This window comes from Prinia subflava (assembly GCF_021018805.1).
Source record: "Prinia subflava isolate CZ2003 ecotype Zambia chromosome W unlocalized genomic scaffold, Cam_Psub_1.2 scaffold_39_NEW, whole genome shotgun sequence".
Classification (NCBI taxonomy): Eukaryota; Metazoa; Chordata; class Aves; order Passeriformes; family Cisticolidae; genus Prinia; species Prinia subflava.
The window spans coordinates 1,794,870-1,816,314 of record NW_026960613.1 but is presented as its reverse complement, the minus strand read 5'-3'; the positions used below and the strand labels follow the sequence as shown (position 1 = coordinate 1,816,314).

General features: G+C 42.4%; 1 protein-coding gene and 1 long non-coding RNA gene across 2 annotated transcripts in view; one reads left to right on the top strand and one right to left on the bottom strand.

Annotated features, from left to right (window-relative positions):
* Positions 1-433: 433 nt before the first annotated feature.
* Positions 434-4,183, bottom strand: LOC134565213 (uncharacterized). The gene is made up of 3 exons (XR_010083815.1): positions 4,044-4,183; positions 3,209-3,307; positions 434-2,033 (listed from the first exon to the last, which is right to left on the bottom strand). It is a non-coding gene; the product is annotated as an uncharacterized LOC134565213 (long non-coding RNA).
* Positions 4,184-4,353: 170 nt separating this feature from the next.
* The window catches only part of LOC134565212 (transportin-1-like), a 105,765-nt gene continuing 88,673 nt past the window's right edge, over positions 4,354-21,445 (top strand). Inside the window, exons 1-4 of the mRNA XM_063424698.1 lie at positions 4,354-4,448; positions 4,640-4,753; positions 7,325-7,400; positions 13,873-14,022. Of these exons, the coding sequence (XP_063280768.1) occupies positions 4,649-4,753; positions 7,325-7,400; positions 13,873-14,022 (331 nt within the window). The 5' untranslated portion in view covers positions 4,354-4,448; positions 4,640-4,648. The remainder of the gene's footprint in view (positions 4,449-4,639; positions 4,754-7,324; positions 7,401-13,872; positions 14,023-21,445) is intronic.

The following is a 21,445-nucleotide window of genomic DNA, read 5'->3' as shown; positions in this document are numbered from 1 at the left end:
TCACCCCACTCAACCACGCTATACTTACGGTCCTTTTCCTGCGTGGATTCTTCGTGCACTTAGACTTTTACGAGTGAAACAATACCGCAGTTCCAGGGGAAAACCCCTGCTGAGTTCCTGAGCCCTCCCCAAGCTAGCTTGTCCTAATGCCTAATACCTTCGCTTTTGTGGGTTCTGGGTTCGTAAAGCCAGTTCGTTCTTTCGGACTTACCCGCTCTGCCAGGCCGCTTTTTACAGCGGGGAGTCCCCCGGTCAGAAGCAGGGGTCCGTAGAATATTCAAAACTGGCCCCGCTGTTGGGCGTCAAAATTGTTATAAATGCCAGGACAATTTATTACCAAATTCAATAATTTGGTTTATTAAAATTCAAATCACAAAATTTGGAATCAAATTACAGAATTTTAAGTAATAAAAAAACAAAACAAAACCCCACAACCAGCGACACTTACTTGACAGAATTTCTCCCGGGAAAAATGAGCCAAGGATGACCCAGAGACACGGAACCTGGCCATCTGTGTCTCTAGCTGGGTTCACACCTTGCCCACCTAGAGGCTTAACTTAAATACCCTTAATTTCCCCCTCGGCAGCCTTTCTCCCATTGTTTTCACTAAGCACCGGCCATTAACTTTGTTTATACTAAATCCTGAAAGGGTCCCCTGGCCCATTCAAATGCTAATGTCCAGAGTTAGTCCTTGCTTTGAGTAATTTAACCGTCGTAGAAGTGTGTGATGATCCCTCTGGCACGTAGCATTCGACTGGTGTAAGTCCTGGTAATTTTCGCTGCACGTAGGCAGGGGTAGGTTGGTCCGTGTTCATTGTCTCATCATTGCCTCGTGTTCTCACCTTCTATTTTTGGACCAGGGAGATCAGGAGAGGTGCTTTACAGAAGTCCGTGAAACGTGCGGGTTGAGCAGACACACATACCTTTATACAATATACTACAGTTTCTAGTCTATAATTATTTATAGAACATGAATTAAATAACCCTATTTTCCACAGTATGCAAAAAGGGAATGATTCATATTCAAAAATGTTCACCATAGATCATGAGACAATGAACAGTGGCTGACAGGTTCCCCACCCCACAATGCTTTGTTCCATTTGAAAGGGACGCCCTTCTCAGAAGCTGAGAGTCCCTTTTGCCTACCTCTAGCGATGATGTAAGATGGTAATGAATAACACAATATCTTGGCCACGCTCCCTCCTGCTGATCTTGGCCGGAACCAGGACAGGTACCTGCTTTGATTTCTATATATGCTGAGTAGTTCCCAGTGGTAAAGGATCCTGTATGTAGCCTAAGGAGGAACCTACCCTGGAGGATGATTGTCTAAAGCTTTTTGATGTCCCCACTAATAGTAGAGGCTCACATTCATACTCTGATTTGTAGGCTTTTTTATCTTCCACTGTAGAAAGATCTTATTGAGATTTAATTCTGGTCATGTAAATGGAAAGAAAAGCTATGTTAGTTTTTCTTAGGTATGGAACTGAAATAAACAGGGCTAATGCCTTTATTAATATTCAGCTCTTAATTAAAGTGATCATCTGAGTGGTAGCGCCCAACAGTTTCCATGCTGCTGTAGTAATCCGGAGGAGCAGGAAATGTCTCAGTTCATCACTCAGCTGCAAGCAGTAGGTGCCGAGTCCTTGTTCCATGGGAACAGCTAGACGCTCTGTCTGGTCAACCCTGAAGAAGGCAGAGTGGTGGAGGTCTGTCACTGAAGTGCAAAGCGGCAGACGTCAGCTCTTTACCCTCATGGAAAAACCTTGAAAGTTTCTCTCTGAATCTGTCACTCGATCTGGCCCAGTCCCATTCCAGTCAGACTTTTAGTAGATCATGGCGAGTCTTCAGACCAGGCCAGGGGGTGTGTCCACTTCTTCCTCGGCCAGGGCACCATCTAGTTCTCCTCCGATGCGTCCAGCTTCCCATCTTGGGGTGCTGTTCCTCTCAAAGAACCCTCCCAAGATTCATAGGGTCAGTTTTATTTTCATATGCAAGTGCATATGCATCCTTCCTGGTTGCAGCAGAGGGTATTCCTGCCGAAAAAAGGTAGTTACAGCAAAACAATGACAGGGCCATTTAGACAGTAGCCGCTCTTTTTCACATTCTAATGATGTAGGAGAATGCCACAGGGCAGCTTCCTCTCATCCTCAAACTTGCTGGGGTGTCAGTGCTTTTGTCATCTCCTGCAGGGCTACATCTCGCCTAGCTGGGAGAGGGGCCAGCGGCTCTCTAGGGGCAGGAGCATCACCCCAGCTATGGGGTTCCCTGCAAAAAAACCCATTTTTCTAAAAGGCTGGGTGATGGCACAAATTGATGGGACGAGGGGGTTGCATTCTGAGCAATTAGTAACTCTTTGAATATGCTAATAGGTGCTCTGCATTTTTCTCTGTGGGAATGGGGCAGCTGTCTTGCTATGGGGCCCTCGACAGGGATGGCACCCCCCCCTTCTACAGGGGGTTTACCCATCCCTGGGAAACGCTGGGGGGTTCCAGTGCTCCCCATTTGCTCGGGTCGGAGCCCGGCTGTTGTTCTCGCCAGCAGCGGCTGCGCCTGTCAGGGCCGCACGGCGTGGCTGTGGCTGCCCGGCAGCTGGTGTTCTAGAGACATAACCCCACCACATCCCAGGGCCACAGCAGCAAACAGGGGCAGCCTTTGGAGCACTCACACCCACTGGGAATTCGTTCATAACAGAACCATGGCCTGCATTTCTTCCTGCTTTTTCCTGTTCTGTTTCTTAACCTTCCTTTCTGGTTCTTGTTTTCCATATTTAATCTTCTTTTTCTCAAATGCACTTGGTTTCCTGACAAAATTTGACAGATGTAATCATCGTGTCATAATTTCTGAATAGTAACTCTTGAACCCCTAATCAATTTCAACAAAATTTGATAGTGGTCAAAAAGTTTAAAAGATCATTGAATTTCTACAGCCTGCCTGGCAAGGCAGCAGTTAGGGTAATGAGACCCAAATTAGCACTTCCTTGTTTTGCTGGACCTCACCTTTCATTTGCTCTATCTGTGCAAGCATCACTATTGAGAACTCTCCTGCCCATATGGTTGTGAGACACAAGCATAGGTTTTAATGCCCTGAGTCTGGCTAACCCAGATTCTTTGCTTGACACTTTTCTGTACTAGAGGGACTGCTCACAAAAATTTCATATAAACCTTTGTGCCCATCCTTTCTTACTAAGTGGTGACAAAACTTTACTCACCCAGGACAATTCTTAGCACCTCCATGACATTTCTTAGCACCTGGAGACACTTTTCTTCAGGACACTTCTTAGCGCATGAGACTGGACAGCGGACTGTAACTTAAATATGGATTTAATTGAAAGCATTGGTGAGGAGAGATTAGGAACCACACAACATTACCTGGGCCATCCTCAGGAACTGCTAATGTTTCCTGTCCTTGGTGCCTCTGAACAGTTGTTAAAGCTGTGATGTGCAGCATGTGTGTGACACTCATATTGAGTACTGTGCTTCAGGAGAGCAAGCAGAAAGTTTTAACTTAAAGGGGAATGTTAGCAGGATAATTACAAACACAATGACTAAAAATAAGATTGTAAAAGGATAAGTAATTACTGGTTTTGATTTTCATCTTTTAGACCAGTTTTTATCAGTGTATGTTCTTATTTTGCCCAGTAGCATATGTATGATATATATATATATAATATGTATATAATGCAAATGTATTTTAAATGTATTTTAAATCCCTCCAGGGATGGTGACTCTACCACTTCCCTGGGCAGCCTGTTCCAATGCTTGACAACACTTTCTGTGAAGAGTTTTTTCTAAAACCATTGTAGGTCCCTTCCAACTGAACTATTCTATTCTATATACACAAAAAATGCTAATTTTGACCTGAGATTTCCTCTGATATATTTTGACACTAAGGATAAGATACACTAGGTATTCAAAGTAGTTTCTTTCTCCCCTTCTTATGTAGTTGGTCTTATTCCCTCTTTACACATGACATTGAGAACTTATGAAAACCATCCATCATTAAACTAAATTATGTAGAAGTAAAGCAGACAGCAAAGCAGGTACCACGTTCTAACTCTTCGGTCTGCATTTGCATCCCCACTTCGTCGCGGGCTGCAGCCTCCAAGGTTGCTGACAGGTGCTGTGGGTGCGTGGCCGCAGCTGTCCCGAGGAGGCCGGGCTGAGGCTCTGCTTCGCCCTTTGCCTGTCGGGGCTGCTGGAGCGTTCTCTCTGGTTTCGAATGGTGGTGGGGAAGGGCTGTGGAGAAAGCGCCTCATTTTCCCCCGCCCGGAATTGAAGGGCTCGCCTTTTGTTGCCCCCAGGCTCCTGACGGTGTGGAACGCACTGGGGAAAGGCTGACGGCGGCGCTGGTGGGTGGGGCGTGCGCGGCGCTAGGACCCAGGAGGACGGAAGGCGGCTCTTGGAGCCAGATTGCAAATTCGCCGCGACTCAGTCCGTGTACTGGAGCAGGTTAGTGTTGTTCTGTAGGGCCGGGCTCGGGTGAGAGCAGGCCGGGCGTCATGCAGCTAGTTAGCTAGCTAGCGTGCTTGCTTCCCCCCTACCTTCTTTCCTCCCTTTCTCTCTCCCTCCCTCCCTCCCTTCCTTCTCGGGGCCTGCCGCGCCGCTAATCGCGGCCTCTTGTTTGGTGGGGTTTTTTTCAGCAAGCCAAGATGGAGTATGAGTGGAAGCCTGACGAACAGGGGCTTCTACAGATCCTGCAGCTGCTCAAGGAATCGCAGTCCCCAGATACTACCACGCAGAGAGCCGTTCAACAAGTATCCTTGGTCGAGGCCTACGCCGCGGGAGGGCGGGCGGAGCAGGCAGAGCGGGGCTGCGGCCGTCCGGGCGACCGCTAGGGAGGCTGGAGGCTCCGGGTAGGGGCAGCGCGGCCACAGGCCAGTGCTGTGGCAGGCAGGTGGCAGCCAGGCCTTTCCGGGGAGCTGCCACAACGAACTCTGTGGGCTGAGCCTCCGCTTGAGCGAGTGGCCGTGGCGCGGCATTTGAACCGCTAAGGCTGCCTATGGGCCGCAGGGCCGCCTTCCCCCGCCGGGAGCCCGGGCACCTGTTGCGAGCCCCGAGCCAAGGTTCGGGGGTATTTTTTTTATTGTTGTGGGGTTTTTTTTGGTTTTTTTTTTTTTGTTGTTTGTTTGTTTTTAAATTTTATTTTTTAAAGCCCTGGCTCCCTTGTGGATGCTTTGGTATCTGCTGGTTTTCCAGATTACTCCATGCCGGGCCGCTGCCAGCACCTAGCCCTCATCCTCAGCAGATCCCACCGAGAAGGGGCGGGGGGGGGGCCTCTGCTCGCCGAGCTGAGTTGATGATGCTGCGCGGGTTAGCTGTCGCTCTTGCGGCAGAACGAGTAAGCAGGGGCTTCCTAAACTAATCCGGCACTAGGATTCACAGGCGAAAGCCATAGCTGGTTGGAGGAGTGTTCCTGGTGGAGCCGACTGCACGCTCTCGGCGACCTGCTGGCTCTGACCGTGTTTTGCTGTGTTGTGAGGATGTTTATGCTTGCCTAGAATCCTGAGCCTGAAATACTATTCGTTACGCTTTTTTCATCTCCAAAGAGTGGAATCTACCCTATGTGTCTTGTGCAGCTTTGCAGTGCATTTTGCGTTAGTGTTGTGGACTCTTGGTTTGTTTGGGTGTCGAGTTATTTGTTCCCTCCTCAGGTCTCTCTTGATTGTAGAAGTGATGAAATAGCAAGGTTTTAAGGAACAACGATTTAAAGAGGAAAATTTGACATTAAGTCTAGCAGAAACATAAGTCTTGAAAAATGAAGCTCTCATCTACTGTCTCCTGTTCCTTGCGCTAACTATAGAGGTACTTTAAAATATCTAAAAGTCCTGAAAGGATATCCTCCTATGAAGAATATGAGTTTAGCATCTTGATCCCTTTTTATTTAAGGCATTTGCTTGAAGGTCTTCACAAAAGGCAACAAAACTTATGTAGGTAAGAATATGTATGTATGTTGTGTTAGAAGTTTAGCTTGAAGCCAAATTTGCTCGACTTCTAGGCTTTCTCAGTAGATGTGGTCAAACCTTGGAAGGCTTCTATTCTTACCTGAAAGGTGAAGGTAGATTTCACCTTGTTTTGCAGCTGTGTTTCAGATTCTTAAGGTGATATTGCTTCCTATGAAAAATACTATACAGAAGTTGCTGAGTGTTCTGATAATGCCCCAGATTTAAACAGGTACTCTTTAGTATTTCAAATACAAAAGTGATTATAGCAACAGTGATTATAGTGTAGCTTTCATGTAAAATTACATTTTAAAGATCTGCTTCAAATAATGGCATCTGGCTATCGATCAGTGGAAGGGCCATCAATGTCAACATAAATATATATGGCTAGGGTTTAGCAACTTTGAATATTTACAGCTTGAGCTGTACAGCAAGTAAAATGAATGCCCATGAAGGAAATAATCCTACTAGTTCTAAAAATAATTTTTTGTTAAATGTCTTCATTATTTGCCATACTAATGATATCTAGTATATTTGGTAACTGTATGCTTATGACTTAAAATATTGTTGAGCATAATAGTAATTAATACCAGGGTGTAAGAATAAGATACAAGGAAAATGCCAGAATGCTGTTCTAGGAAAGCAGTGGCAGAATACTTAAAAATTTGAGGAAAAAGTAATGACAAATTATAGAAAAACAGCTACGTACCTTCTAACTGTTCAGAAACATAATTCTTCTTGCAGTTCCCCAGAGAACATAGTAAAGAGGTTGGTATTGCTAGTAAGATGCTTTTTCAGAGACGTGTCGCTCTAGGAAATTGTTTTGTGTACAGGATTTTTTTTTAAGAGAGCATGGATAAACATGAACTTCTTTGTACAAATATCTGGGTATTTACAGTGAAACAGCTCACAGTTGAAAGCTCAGACTGGCTAGTTAGCATCATAAAAATGTATATGACATATTAAAGTGACTAGCTTATAAAAATCATTGTAGTTGTATTTTAATGCTGAAATGCTTTTATTTATTGTGGAGTAAAAAAAAGATGTATTATGTGATTGTGTCTCAGTGGATTCCTTAGGTTTTGTTGGCTTTTAAGTGTAAATTTTGAAATCTAAAACTGTACAGAGGAATGTAGGGGGTTTGGGGAGGGTGGGAATTTCTGTGTTTGTTCCTGGGTTCTTTTCTCAGATTTCAACATAAATAAAGCTACTGCTTCAGTATGAAAATAACAGAAATTGTTTTCAAATTGTTCATAGCCTGTATGTTGTGAGCTTATAGAATTTTTAAATGATGCAGTAGTACATAGCTCACTTAATCATAGTATTCAGAAAGCTATAAATGCTGTGTGTGAAGATTATAATTTCCTTAACAGTTTTTCTCTTCAGAAACTAGAACAACTCAATCAGTATCCAGATTTCAACAATTACCTGATTTTTGTTCTTACAAAGTTGAAGTCTGAAGGTAAGTTCTTGGGATATTGACTGATTTTATTCTATTTTTTTTTCTTTTTAAAAAATTTATTTTTCGCATAAAAGAAAAAGGAAACTGATTTCTGTACTCAGTGTGCTGGTGGGTTGATCTCCATAGTCATGTAGAAGAACTCTTTTTATCCTCTTGGGAATCTTTGTGGAAAAAGATCTGATAACATGGTGCTTGTAGTTTCAGTCTTGAAAGAGATTCCATTCTAAAGGTCCAATGAAATCTTAAAAAAAAAGTGGGAGCATCATACTTCTATCAGACTATAGTGAAATTGTGGAATATCTTTGCATGTCATGGTGATGAATCATGACTATACACATTATAAAACATGCTGCTAAATCCAGTTGTGATTGTGATCTCCCTAGTAATCAATCTATTAAATATTTAGAAGATTACTGTGGCAGCTGCTTGCTCAACCCCCATCTCACCCCCCCACCCTGGTGGAATGGGGAGGAGAATAAAAAGTAAAACTTGTATGTTGAGATAAGAACAGTTTAATAATTGAAAATGAAGTAAAATACAGTAATAATGATAAATGATAATAATAATGATAATAAAAAGGGAAAAACCAGTGATGCACAATGCAATTGCTCACCATCTGCTGACTGATGCCAGACCCCCCTTCCCAAACCCAGATCAGCCACCCTTCTGGGTAACTTCCACCAGTTTATATACTGGGCATGATGTTCTAAGGTGTGGAATATCCCTTTGGTCAGTTTGGGTCACCTGTCCCAGCTGTGCTCCCTACCAGTTTCTTTTTTGAACCTCCTCACTTGCAGAACATGAGACAAGAAAAAATTCCTTGACTTAGGATAAACATGAGTTAGCAAAAAATGAAAACATCATCGTGTTATCAACCTCATTCTCATTCTAAATCCAAAACACAGCACTGTAACAGCTACTGAGAAGAAATTAACTCTACCCTACCTGAAACCACACAATCACATTCTACAGTTGTCCAATATGTCTGTGGAATCTTCATTCTGAAACCTTAATTCTAATATAATGTAGTTACTGTTGGCTTATTTTTATGGATGTTTGTACAAACTGTTTATGGCATAGTGTAGCCATTCCAGCTGGAAAATTCAGGCAATTCCTTGGTAATGATCAGTAACGGGTATCCACCCTCAGGGCAGATCTTTTAATAACCTCCCTAGAAATCTTTTCTTTACTCTAAACGTGGTATGGACTGCACTGAGGAGACCTGGCAGACGTAACAATAAGAACATGCTTTCCTTAACATCCAACAGGAATTCGAAATTCCCAAAAATTGTTGTAACAGGCCTGAAGGAGGAAAAGGGGGTTAAAGGCTGGGGAAAATCATCCTTCCCTGTTCCCCCCAGAGACTAGGTACAGTTATTAATGGACTCCCAAAGGTAGCACCCAAGGCCAGGGCAGGAGAGCAACACTGAATACACATCCCAAATGACCCTCGTTGCACTTGATGTTATCATGTCATAAACTGATATCCTACAGTACAGCAACAAAGCAATCCTGATCCCTCTCCCTGCTCTGAAAAAGAGCACCACAAGGAACATATCTGGGAACATACACAGGGTTAGGCACCACACCCACATGAACAGACTGAGCAACTTTGTGACCAGTGGCTCTGCACCTAATACAACAAATGGTTAGATCAAATTCATTTCCAACCTTCTCTGGCCAGATCTGTTGTTATCTCAACCCTTTGTGCTGCACATTGGGCACCAAATAAGGCTGTCATGGTTTAGGAATGGTACTCTACAATTTAGTGCTCCCACTGTGTCGTAAATGAGTGTTTTAAGATTGCTTAAAGAATCACTGACAAAGATGTCAGTAAAAATAGGTTTAAAATAAAAGCAAAAGCACAACAACCTTCATTGGCAAGGTTCACTCTAGTAACTAGATGGTTAAGGCACACAGAGGAAAAGCAAGCAAAACCAATCCAGAGTCAATCAGTCCAAACTGAAATAACCCCAAAATTATCAGGGAGGGATGGGAGAGAGACAAAAGGATAGAAAGGGTAAGGATAAAAACTAATATGGCCTAAAGGCCTAACAGCACTTAAACTTAGCAGTTCTTAAACTTATCAGTACTTATCCTAACTTAAACTTGTCAGCACCTTAACAGCATTTAACTTAATTTATAACTTAAAACAATTTAGCAAAGGATTCATATAGGATTTACTGTAGCACAACAGTAACTTGCTTACAGGCATAATTTACAAATCTAAAATACTTAAGAATCTCAGAGAGCAGTGTTTCTTCCACATTTGCTATAGCATATGCACACTTACAGACACACAGATATAAAGAGTCTGTACAAGGTACCTGTGAAAAATTCCTCTCAAAGGTAGTGAATCACTTCAGATGCCTTTGCATCTTCTCCGTGGGTGAAGGGTCAAGCCTTGAGGAGTGGGGGTATCAGCCCAGGATTTATCGTTCGGCAATCCTCTGAGTATAGCAAACTTAGAGAGTTCACTGCATCTAAGAGGTCTCATTCAGGGAGGTTGCTGGTTGTAGCTGCTGTGGGCCAGGAGAGCTCAAAAGGTCTTACTTTGGACTGCTGTTTATAGGGTATCAAGAGAGGGCTTTGATCATAATTTTTCATCCTGGCTACACTTCAGGTCCTGCCTTTGGGTCCCAACAACCCCCTGCAGCACTACAGGCTTCAGGAAGAGTGGCTGGAAAGTGCCCCCGGTGGAAAAGGACCTGGAGGTGCTGGTTGACAGTGGCTGAACGTGAGACAGCAGTGTGCCCAGGTGGCCAAGAAGGCAAATGGCATCCTGGCTTGTATCAGAAATAGTGTGGCCAGCAGGACCAGGGCAGTGATTGTTCCCCTGTGCTTGGCACTGGTGAGGCTGCAACTCAAGTACTGAGTTCAATTTTGGGCCTCTCACAAGAAATACATTGAGGTGCTGGAGCATGTCCAGAGAAGGTCAACGGAACAGGGGAAGGGTTTTGGAGCACAAGTCTGATGAGGAGCAGCTGAGGGAGCTCAGAGAGCACAGCCTGAGGAAAAGGAGGCTTGGGAGAGACTTTATCACTCTATAACTACCTGAAAGGAGGTTGTAGCCAGGTGGAGGTCGGCCTCTTCTCCCGGTTAACACATGACTGGATGAGAGGAAATAGCCTCAAGTTGTACCAGGGGAGGTTTAGGTTGGGTATTAGGGAAAATTTCTGCAATAAAAGGGTTGTCAAGCCCTGGCATATGCCTAGGCTGGACACGGGTATAAAGTCTCTAAAGATCTTACCACATCTTGATTTCTAAATAGAGTAATTTATTTATACAAAAGCACATATCTGAAGGCAGAGAGTTCTAAGAGCGGCCTTATTCTACAACCAGTTACAAACCTAGGCAAAGAAAGTCTGAACAAGACAATAACTAAAGCATAGAAATCTTAACACATACAACTCAAATGAGACAGCGAACAAAGCATAAGATTCCTAACAAACAGAGCTCTAATAGAACTATAGACAGAACATATAATTCATAGCCTCAGGGTAAAGCAACCTCTTATTACTGTCTGCATTTTCAATCGCTGGGATCACACTAACAGAGAGGAATCGATCACAAGTTTCAGACAGGGATCTCAGCCACAGGGATCGTAGTAACAAAAAGGACCCCGAAATTCCAAACCCACACAGAGCCCTCGGCCACAGGGACGCGGACGCAACGGGAAATCCCGAACCGCACAGAGCTCCCGTCCGGGGGATCGCGAGGGCAGTGGGGGCCCGAGCCGCGCAGGGTTCCCGAGGGCAATGGGGGCCCGAGCCAAACAGGGTTCCCGTCCGGGGGACCGCGAGGGCAGATGGAGGGTCCGAGCCGCGCAGGGTTCCCATCCGCGGGATCGCGAGGGCAGTGGGGCCCCGGGGTCCCTCCCCACACAGAGTCCCCGACTGTCCCAACCAGCGCACCGGTAGCAAGTGCTGCAGGGGAAAAGGGGGGACCCCGGGGCCCAGGTCCCTTAGAGCGGGGACCGCGATGTATAATACCTTAAAATCCCGTCTCGGCTCCCTGTCAAGGATCGTTCCTCAGGTTGCAGAGAGTGGAGGTTGGATAGATGGATCGAATTGATCAATCAATCGATTCCTCCAATCCGTCCCCCCGACTGACTGACACAGAGGCTTTTTATCCCAAATTGCAAAATGCATATTCATATTTTTTATCTACACACTAACCAATCTAGGTACAATTCTAAAGTTCGTAAAACTACGAAAATCAGCGTCAAAACCTACGCACATAGCATATCTATTAACGTAAAACTCTATCTTACTAGCATAAGGTTTTACCTTGTTGTACATAAAACTCATACTAAAAATTATAAACAGTACCCTACTCTATTTTTGTTATGTCTGTACTCTATCACTAGGCCTGAAGCTGTGTCCTTCTACACTGAACTAGGACTTAGGGCATGTAAAGCTTAAAGCTAAGGGTTAGATTTCTACTTTATGCATTTAAAGCTTTTATACATTCTAATTTTTCTAAAGGCTTTAATTCTATCTCTGTACTTTTCACTCTCTGTGGAGGATCCATGGAAACATGGACTCCGACAGGCATAGGCTTCCCAAGACAGTGATGGAGTCACTGTCCTTGGAGGGATTTGAAAGCTGTGTAGATGTGGCACTTGAAAACATGGTTTGGTGGTGGACTTGGCAGTACTGGGTTAATGGTTAGACTTGATGATTTTAAAGGTCCTTTCCATCCTAAATGATTCTGTGATTCTGTCTCTAACTGTGGCTGCTAAAAATGATGCTTTCATTGTGGCTTGCAAGGGCAATAAATAGTGTGTAAATGAAAGGAAAACTCCTTTGGCTTCCTTCCTGGCCAGACACAACATTAATTCTGAATAACTGCTTATGAAGGACTGGATTTCTTGGATATGTACATACCTATCAGTGGGTTATAGATATGCAAGGAAATAATAATTGGACATAATAAATTAGTGTAATAATTAATGGAGAGATTTTACCTTGAATTCAGAGAGCATTTCAGGTAAACCTGAGACTGATCAAGGGTTCAAGTAAGAATGTCCACCTTTAGGATGTTCTCCACCTGACCTTTGTTATTGACATATTCAAAATTTTAAGCAAAATGATAAAATTACTTCATTTGACTTGCCAAGTAATAATAATAATGCTGCTAATAATGCTAATAATTATAATAATAATTATACTACTTGTCACATCTCATAACCACATTCTGTAGTTGACAGAGGTATGTCCGCTCATCAAGGTATTTTCATTTAAAATTGTAAATCTGTTCTCCTAGAAAAGTTTTTGGCCCTTGAAATGCAGTGCCCTGCAAGAACTTTTATTTTTACGTTGTTTAGAAGTTGGTAGGTGTTTAAAACCTGTAGTATAGGCAAAGTTATAGAATTCTTTTAAATATATATGCATTGGGTGGATTCCTGGTTTATGAAGTTACTGAATTCTATGTAAGAGTGATGTTTGTAAATCAATATTTATAGTTACAGGGAATGAAAATTAGTGCTTTTTTAGGAAGACTGAAATATACTTTTGAATCTTGTTTTAATACTTGTATACAGCATTCTGGTTTTGGAACTCATAATCAAATCAGTTGATTAAAATTAATTTTAGCAGTAGCCCCTCTTTTTAAAAGTGCAATTTTTGTTCAACTAGCACTGATTGCTCTAGAAAGTATTTTTAATGGCCCTCAGTCAGTCATCATGGGTATGATAAGATTCATTTTGTTATGATGCACTAACTTTTAGTTTTAAAATATTTTATATTTGAAAGTTATATCTCTTATTTTTCTTATATTTCTTTGGGGATGTTAAAAGTTTTGAAGGCCTAGAATAGATCTGTGTGTAAACTGTAACTCTTGGTGCAAATGAACTTTAAACATCCTTATTTCTTGCCAAAATCAGGGCTTCTGTTCTGGTTTGGGCTGAGGTAGAGTTAATTTTCTTCACAGTGGCTGGTATGGGACTGTGTTTTGGATTTGTGCTGGAAACAGTGATGATAACCCAGGGATGTTTTCATTACTGCTGAGCAGGGCTTACACAGAGCCAAGGCCTTTTCTGCTTCTCACCCCACCGCACCAGTGGGTAGGCTGGGAGTGCACAACTACTGTGTACAACAAAGGCTAAAATGCTGATTAAAATTAGCTTTATCGGCTGATTAGGATTGCTGTAAACTTGAAATTTAAATTTTCTTATACTATAAACTAATCCTTTCTATGTAGAACATCCGCATCTCACTTTCAGCGTGCTTAAGAAGTAAGACCAAGTTACTTATTCCTTTGGTTGAAGAACTAAACATGAATCTGCTCACAAGTGAACTCTGAAACTAAAAAACGTTGCTATGTAAATTGATGGTTGTATTTGGAAGAAGGGATAAGGAAACAGATTAATATTTATCACTGTAAGCTTTGATCTTGTTGCATTGTTCTGCAAATCTACTTTATCCTAAGAACTGATGGAAGTTATAAACACAATTATTTTCTGTTCCAGATGAGCCGACACGTTCCTTGAGTGGTCTCATCTTGAAGAATAATGTAAAAGCACATTTTCACAACTTTCCAAATGGAGTAACTGACTTCATTAAAAGTGAATGTTTGAACAATATTGGTGATTCCTCCCCCTTAATTAGAGCTACTGTAGGTAAGTTAACTCTTATTACTGTATTCTGCACACTGAAAATGTTACTGATCTAAGTGAGAGCTGTGCTAGTGAGAGTTATTAAACTCCTAAAACTGTTTGCTTCTGATAATTGTCACAACTACACCATGATTTGATTCTGATATTAATCTTCAGTGTGAATATACAAATATATTAATCCTTCCTATTCTCTTAAAACTGAATTAGCAATTCAGTTCGTATCTCTTGCAATGTGACTGAACAGAAGTTTACTTGAATCTGCTAAAATTTAGCTTGGTGCCAATTTTTATTCCTAAAACCAGGAGTAAGGTAAAGGTTCTGACTTCAGAACTATTTCAGCACTCCACTTGCATTAGTAAAACACTTCTGTTAGCTGATTTCCTCTTTGCTCCCCCATATGCACATCTCTTCAGGGAATCATTACACCAGATGTTACATACATTAACATAATGAGTTTATGTTTTTCAAATATCTTCGGAAGATAAAGTGTGGTGATCAGAACATCAGCTACAAGTGTTTTTGTTGTACGGTTTTGGTTTTTTTTATTTCCTAAATCCTGTGGTTTAGTACACCTCTTCCATAACATGAATATTTGTTATTTTTGCTTATTTCTAGGTAATGTCACTTTTGTCTGCTCTTTGAGAATATGATTTTCCCCCAATTGTTAAAATTGTAATTTTCCTTGTCCACTTAAAAAACTAGAAAAAAGTGAAATATATGTATATTTAAGTACAGTAAAAAAAACCAGGGATTGGGTGCAAATTCAGAAGGACATTCAGCTTGTATCAGCAGATTTCTGTTATAAAATAGTCATGGTTTCACCCCTAAGTAACTAAGTACCACACAGATGCCTGCTGACTCCCCCATCTGTCCCCTCAGTGGGGAGGAGAATCAGGTTGAGATAAGAACAATTTAATAATTGAAACAAAATAATAATTTCAATAATAAAAATATACAAATAATATTACTAATAATTGTCACGAGAAGCTCATAGAGTTACAGAAGCCAAGAATAACAAGTGATGAGCAACACAGTTGCTCACCACCCACTGACTGATGCCCAGCACATCCCTGAACAGCAATTGGCCCCTCATAGCCAACTCCCCCCAGTTTATATACTGAACATGATGTTCTATGGTGTGGAATATCCCTTTGGGCAGTTCAGGTCAGCTGTCCCAGCTATGCTCCCTCCTGGTTTCTTTTGTGCAGCTCCTCAGTGGCAGAGCATGAGACACTGAAAAGCCCTTGACTCAGGGTAAGGACTGCTCAGCAACAACCAAAACATCAGTGTGTTATCAGCATTATTCTCACACTGATTCCAAAACACAGCACTGTACCAGCTACTGAGAAGAAAATGAACTCTCCCAGTAGAAACCAGAGCATTTTCCACCTCTAATTCCATACCATTTAGATCATGCCAAGTCACACAGTTCCCAGTACTTCATCACCTGTCTTTTGATAGATCTACACACAGATATACTCCCTTAGTCTATGGACTATGGACCGTGTAAGTCTGTTGAGTTCATTCACTCCAAGTGCCAGGTCCTGCAACTCCATGCAGTGCTACACGCTTGGGGCAGAGTAGCTGTGTTGTGGCAAAGTGGGACAGCTTCAGATGAAATTTATTAGAGAAGCCCTCTGGTTGAGTTACGAGGTGCAGAAAGGACTGCCTTGCTTTCTAAAACTCCTCAGAGAGAGGAGCCTGGGTGCAGCTGGATCCAATCATAGCACCAGACTTGGTTAACGTTTTACATCTTGTCATGGGTTGGCGCTGGCCAGATGCCAGTGCACCCATGAGTGTATGTTTTTCCTAACAAGTACTGTGGGATGTGATGAAGAACAGAGCAGAGGAGGCCCAAAACTTGAAAATAGAAAGAAAACTTTATTAAACTACATAAGAACAGAAAATAGAAAAGAAAAAAACCCAAAAAACCTAAACACACAGAAAACAGAAATTAAAACCTCCCAGAACATTTCCTCTCCTCCCCCAATTTCCACCCTTCCACACTCCAACTTTTAACACTTACACGTTGCCTTCCATCTTACTTGCTTAAACCAAAACCCTGGGTTCCCAATCAAAGTCATCATCACTCAAAAAGAACCAATCTTCAATTCAGCAAGGGAGAGAGGAGTCTCTCTCGCACCATAGACCCCCCACAGGAAACACAGGTCCACCCTCCCGTGTTCCCATGTCACCCATGGCACCGCCCAGAGAAGTCTGCCATGGTGACACCCTCCTTTCCATGTCCAGTGCTCTCACCACCGTCCATGGACCAAAACCGCATATAGGGCTCTTTTAAGGATGCTTGGCCAAGTACCTAAAACCAGCCATCTTCTCATATTGGGACAAGCAGTCCCCCCCACATTTACCCCTGGGGCCGAGGGTTCCAAGAACAGAGATCTTCATCCCTCAAGAAAGAGGGTGCCACCACACCCTCTTCCTCTCTTCTCTGTTCCGCTCCACTCCTACAGTGGCAAATCACTGCCACAAAGTCTTTGGTTCAAGCTGACTGCATCCACCCAAATAGTCTTAAATTCAGGAAAATTCCGGTTCAGTATATGGCTAACGTTATGCAAGAAAAGTCCATCCCAAAAAGCCACTCCTCTTCATCTCTGCCCATCTGGGATTCCCTTCATCTTCCTTTGACGTCTCAGTCCCAGGCTGTCTCTCTCTCTTCTCTCAAACCACGAGCCAAGAGAATCAATGTCTGGAAAAAGTTTTCTTCTGCCTCAGAAAGAGTTAAAAGTCTCTGGCTCCCAGGAGGGCCGCAGGCTCGGGCACTCCCCCACACAGCCAGGCACTTTTCTTCCGGGGGGGGGGGGGGGTGTGACGGGGGACGGAAGGCACCTCCACAATTCTCCACCCTTCCATCCTGGATGGGGCTGGCTCAGCTCCAGTCCCTTTCACTCTCTTCCCCCCCCGGGGCACGGGCCTACCTCAGCATGGCCACATAGTTTCCCTCCCCCACCCAGCCTTGTAAGCTGGACAGGGGAGGAGGAGAGGATGCGTGCTCTTCTGAAACCGGAACCAAAAGGGAAATCCCTCTGGAAGTCCTTGCTTTTAACCCCTTGTGTTCTCAGAGGCGTGTCCAACCTCTCAGTGGCCACTCCAGGTGCCAGCATACAACCTGACCACTGATTGGTTTGACCACAACTTCCTGGAAAACTCACTTCCCCCTCAAACACACATCTAAAGGATTATATAGGTGTAATTGAACCTTTATACAATTTTGTCCTGCAGCATTAAGGATGACAAACCAGATGCATTTATATAAATATATATGACTTATTATGATAATGATTAGACAAAAATATCTTAATCAGAATTATTTACTGCATGGTATAGGAACTATAACTACTAGTATAGTATAGTGCACTATTTTGAAGCAATATTAAAGTTAGCAAAAACAGTTGAGACTGATGTTACTCATCCATACCAATGATCGTGGGCAAATCTCTTATGCTCGTCCTTGAGGAGTAACTTTGAGAGATGTCCCCATTTAAGGGAGGAATCTCCACAGATACACTCCAAGAAGGGGTATGTTAAAAGACTCTGACATTAAAATTTGGGACTGGGCTTTTATAGTATAAAGTGATTGACTGTCAGTCGTATATCTCCAGACCAGCTGTGTCAGCTCAGCAGCTTTAGATAAGTTATCAGTAGTATAATTTGTTCCTTTATCCGACTATTTTACCAGGTCTACCACATCTTCATCTCACTATCAGGGTGTTTAACTTTGGGATTGATGAGTCACACTGGTTTCAGCATTGTTCAACACCAAAAACAGCAGGACTCTCCCTTCTTCATTTATCTGTGATAGCTTTGCATATAGGACATGGTTTGAGTTGTTTTCCCCATTCCAGGCAGAGTATCCTGCTACACTCTACCATGTAACTTCAGTCAATCATTATCTCATGAAATGGTAATGCAGGTATCTCTTGCCTTCATGCTATAAAAGCATCCACTGCATATATGTACATTATCCTTAACTATGTTGAGGTAAATCAGTTTCCTAAGGTTTACTATTTTAACATAACTCATGTGGTTTGATAGTATTAGCTATTTTATAATTATACATTACATGTTTACACTCAAAGTTATTATCAAAATCAGTTAGAATTTAGCCAGAAATATTAAACAGAGCATAATACGTAGTTTACCACCATGCTGTGATCTCCTCTGTGCTTTTTATGATCTCTGAGCTTTGATCTTCCATCTCCTATGTCTGGGAGCTCAAGCATGTCTATGAGAGAGTCTCCAAGTCTCTCCAAACACCTACGTTATCTCTACACAGAGATTCTACTTCTCAAAACAGACAGAGGATAAACAGCAGTAGGCATAATACATGGAGTTTGCCACACTTATTCTCCAGGCCTTGGCATTCCCAGCTGCAAGGTCCTTTTAGCGAATCTACCATCCTTCCCAACATTCTTCTGCTTTTACCTGTTTCCTCCCAACAGCATCCAAACAAGTTCTCCCGTTACATGATGGTCGTGGGTTGGAGACAGACGCACAACACAGTACACACCGAGGGTCATCAGCAAACAGCCTCTTTTATTGTCCAAAGCTCCCTTTTATAGGGAGTTTGAATTTCCTGGGCCTGGACAGCTGATTAGTTAAGAATCTCTGCACTGCCCAGATCTCTGGCCAGTGATGTGTCTCCATTCAGGGCTTGGATGGGGTTGACTGAGGCCTTTGTTCACCTAGGGACTTCTAGAACAAGCCAGGTTAGCCAAATTGGATTTTTTATGATCAGATTTATTTTGTCCAGCTACAGACCAGCTGTACGCTGCTACATTGTTCCACTTATGTTTTCCATCCCTTTTCATTTGCTCTAGGACATGATGTATTTTTTCCACATAATTTGGGACAGTGATTAGTGTTTTCCAACTTTCCCTTTTCAGTTGTTTTACCAGTTTGTGTAGATCAGGATGTTCCAACAGTTTTTTGACCAGGGTAACGTCCATTCCATTAGGTGGTGAAGACAAAGTGTCATATAACACAAGGTTGCCATATATGTTCTAGAACACAGTTTCTTGTAGGGAATAGTTGACATCACATCCTGCTATGTTAATAAAGTTATGAATACATAGATTGGAGTGGTTAGAAAGCTGGATCTTTGTGCTATTTACTGTTACCATAAGGGATTCTTAAACATGCTGCACATCCTTGTCCTATGTATACCTGGATGGAATCAGGATCATTGTCTTGATGCCTTAGGAAGGCTGGCCTGAAAGAGAGACTGGACAGAGCTAAAGTAGATATTTATTGAAAGGCCTTTAGGGTACACCTTGGACAGGACAAGAGCCTGACCACGGCTACACCCAAAGTAGACTAAAAATGGTCACAAAAATGCACGACCAGTCACAAGGTCTCACACTTCTATAAGTTTTGGTCCATTTGCATATTGGGGCCCAATTGTCCAACCACATCCTCAGATCCTTCTTGTTTCTCTCTTCAGTCCAATGTTGTTTATGCTTTTGGGCCTGAAAGTTGTACTCGTTGTCCCTGGTCTTCAGCAGGAAAAGGATTTGTTTTGTCTACCTACTCTGTGAAGAGAGCTTACTAGCACTTAATATGAGGCTCAGAACTACACCCCTGGGCAGCACAGCATCTGAAAAACATGAAAGCTAAAACTTAAGGTATCATTTGGAGTACGTTTCAAAGTGACAAATGCTTTATTCTGCTTCTAAACAGGTATCTCAGGCTTTTTAAGTGTTACTTTAACAAATAAGTCCCTGTCATACTCTCACCATACAAGCATCTACCTCAATTGTTTGCCATGTGTGTGATTGTTTTTGAAAGCCTATGTACAGTGTTGCAACGGATAGAGTATGGTTTTGTTGTGATTTAGTCTCAGTGTAATGATTTGGTATATGGTATTGTTGTGGTTTAGGAATGGTATTTTCAAATTTAATACTCCTGCTAAAGCCACGCACCGCTTTCCCCCCCACACCAATTTGAGACACAAAAGGTAAAGATCATGGGCTGAGATATGAACAATTTACTTGAAACAGCAATGAGATAAGAAAACCAACAGTAACAGCAACAATATTAATAATAAAAGGTGTAAGAAAAAGAAACTATTTACATGGAAAGCTCTCGACAATAAACAATACTAGACCGCTCTGCCCACTGTTTTCTCAACTCCTATGAAGCAAGTCTTTTTCTCTCCTCCCCTAGCAATGACCAGAGGTGGTATAGAATAACCTCTGAGTACTAGCCACGCCCCTTCCCTGCTACTGCAAAAAATATTACTCCCTGTCCTGGCCAGAACTAGGCTAGGTATACACTGAAGCATTTTCTATTGTCTGTAAAAAAAGCTGTGGCCTTATTAGCAACTGGGTCATAGGAACATTTGATGGAAGACCACCAGGATTGAAATTCCCTCTGAAATTTAGTTACATTGTCCCAAATTACCTTTCAAATTTCAATAAGTAAAAATCCATTTCTTCATTCTCTAGTTATTGCAGCACTGGTAGTTTGTATCCATAAGTGAGCTTGGATACATACAGCTTAGTGCCAGACACATTACACTGAGTAATTCCTGAAGCATCAGCTAGTAGTTCATGATTAGCACTTTGATATTTTTATGTCTCAGAAAAGAGAGTTGAAGTGAACCACCGAGTGTTTCCTAAAGCAGATGAGGAGGACTCTAAAGATTGCTCTATAGTACTCAAATCACTAATGGTTGTACCTAATTTATTAGCCAGGTTTTCAAGATCAATGGTGTTTAATACCCCCATCCTAGTTCAAAATATACCATTTACATCCCTCCTAAAACAAGTTAATGTCCTCTTGTTCAGCCTGGCATACTATCCAAGAGAAGAGGTATGTATAAAAGGCAAACACTTTGGTCTGATAGCTCTAACATCAGTTTGCATGGACATTTCTACTTTTTTTGAAGACCTGTCTTGGTTTAAGACAATTTAAGGCAATTAAGACAAACACTCCAAAATTAGTTACCTCCCATTTATTTTTAACCAATCCCTTTCCACCAATAAGGAGAAACGAATACAAGTAGATATAAATGAAAAAATAACAGTTTATTAAAAAATGAAACAGCAACAGGCACAAAATAACAGTAAATAATCACTAGATGCAAAATTGCTAAATCTCACAGACTTCCCGGGATCAAAGAGAAACAAAATGGTGGAGAAACCAAATGGTGGAGAAACCTCTCCCTCAAAACGGCACCTTCCACTGATGACCCTGTGGCTTGAAAGACAAAGGGAAAATGGCAAACCCTTCCCCCCAAGATGTCACCCTAAATCGACCATGTGTGGAGAGACAAAGGGAAAATTACTGACAAACTTCTCGCCTCAACTTTACCCCTGCAACAAAAAACTGGGATGTAGGAGCTTACAAAGCAGTTCTAGTGGCAGATGAGAATTACTGGCATTGTCTGGGAAGCTCCCGCCCTGCA